Genomic DNA, 993 nt, shown 5'->3' with positions numbered 1-993 from the left:
ATTTGTTTCATGACCATAATCTTTATGAAAGTGGCAGTATTTGCTTTTATACCTATTTCTGTAGGGAGTTTTCATTTCAGTTGGCGCCTTTAGTGCATGCTGATCTTTTATCTCCATAAGAATATTGATCTTTTCTGAATTCTATAGGTTCTACTGATGCTGCTGGTTCACTTCTCTTGCTTCTCTTGGATGAGGTTGTCATTGAAGTCAATGCCCAAGTTTCAACTTTCTTGGGATTGCTCTTTTTTGGCTGAACTGCTTCTTCAGCTTTTTCGTTTCAGGATGCTTTGCTTCTGCACATACTTTCGTAGCATGGACAAATGCATCTGCCTCCCGAAGAGCTTCGGTCAAAGTGGTAATCTTCTTTTTCGCCAGCTCAAATTTGAAACTTCCTGGCCTTAGACCCCTGATGAAGGCGTCAAAAGCCACTCCCACGTTCAGATCCTGAATCCGCAATGCTTCTAGGTTAAACCTCTTCACAAAACTTCTTAAAGCTTCCTTTGGTCCTTGGATGACCTTCCCCAAGTGCATGCTGGTTTTCTGTTCCTGCCGGTTTGCTACGAAATGACCAGTGAACATAATACTAAGCTTTGTCAAGTTGTTCACGGAGTTAGGAGGGAGATTATTAAACCATTTTTGCTCTACTCCTTTCAAAGTAGCTGGAAAATTCTTACACCAAGTATACATCTTATGCTTGTATGCTAATAGATGATCGTCTGGATCAGTAGTTCCGTCAAAGGGTTATATGATTCTAGGTATGGAGGAGACTCCATGATTCTGCCCGAGAATGGAGTCGACCAGTTAATCTTGAGTGCCCCAGCATATCCCTCACTGGGTATATGCTCCCGACGATATTCCTTTAACACAGGATTAGAGGAGGTGTTAGCTAGGCCTTGACGCCTATACACTATAGGTTGCAATACCATTTTTTCTAGCCTTGGCTGAACAGCCGAAGGTCTTTGACTTCTTCCTTCAGTTCTAGTTGGCAGCCTT

The 993-nt window shown here is 42.4% G+C and overlaps 1 protein-coding gene across 1 annotated transcript; it reads right to left on the bottom strand.

Moving 5' to 3' along the window:
* Positions 1 to 207: 207 nt before the first annotated feature.
* Positions 208 to 687, bottom strand: LOC130589976 (uncharacterized). Its single transcript, XM_057391680.1, has one exon. The coding sequence runs from the start codon at positions 685 to 687 to the stop codon at positions 208 to 210; it is 480 nt and encodes a 159-aa protein (XP_057247663.1).
* Between the last annotated feature and the right edge of the window lie 306 nt (positions 688 to 993).

This window comes from Beta vulgaris, chromosome 1 (genome assembly GCF_026745355.1).
Source record: "Beta vulgaris subsp. vulgaris cultivar EL10 chromosome 1, EL10.2, whole genome shotgun sequence".
NCBI classification, from domain to species: Eukaryota; Viridiplantae; Streptophyta; class Magnoliopsida; order Caryophyllales; family Amaranthaceae; genus Beta; species Beta vulgaris.
The sequence above is the reverse complement of the archived record's forward strand: the minus strand, read 5'-3'. Positions and strand labels throughout refer to the sequence as shown.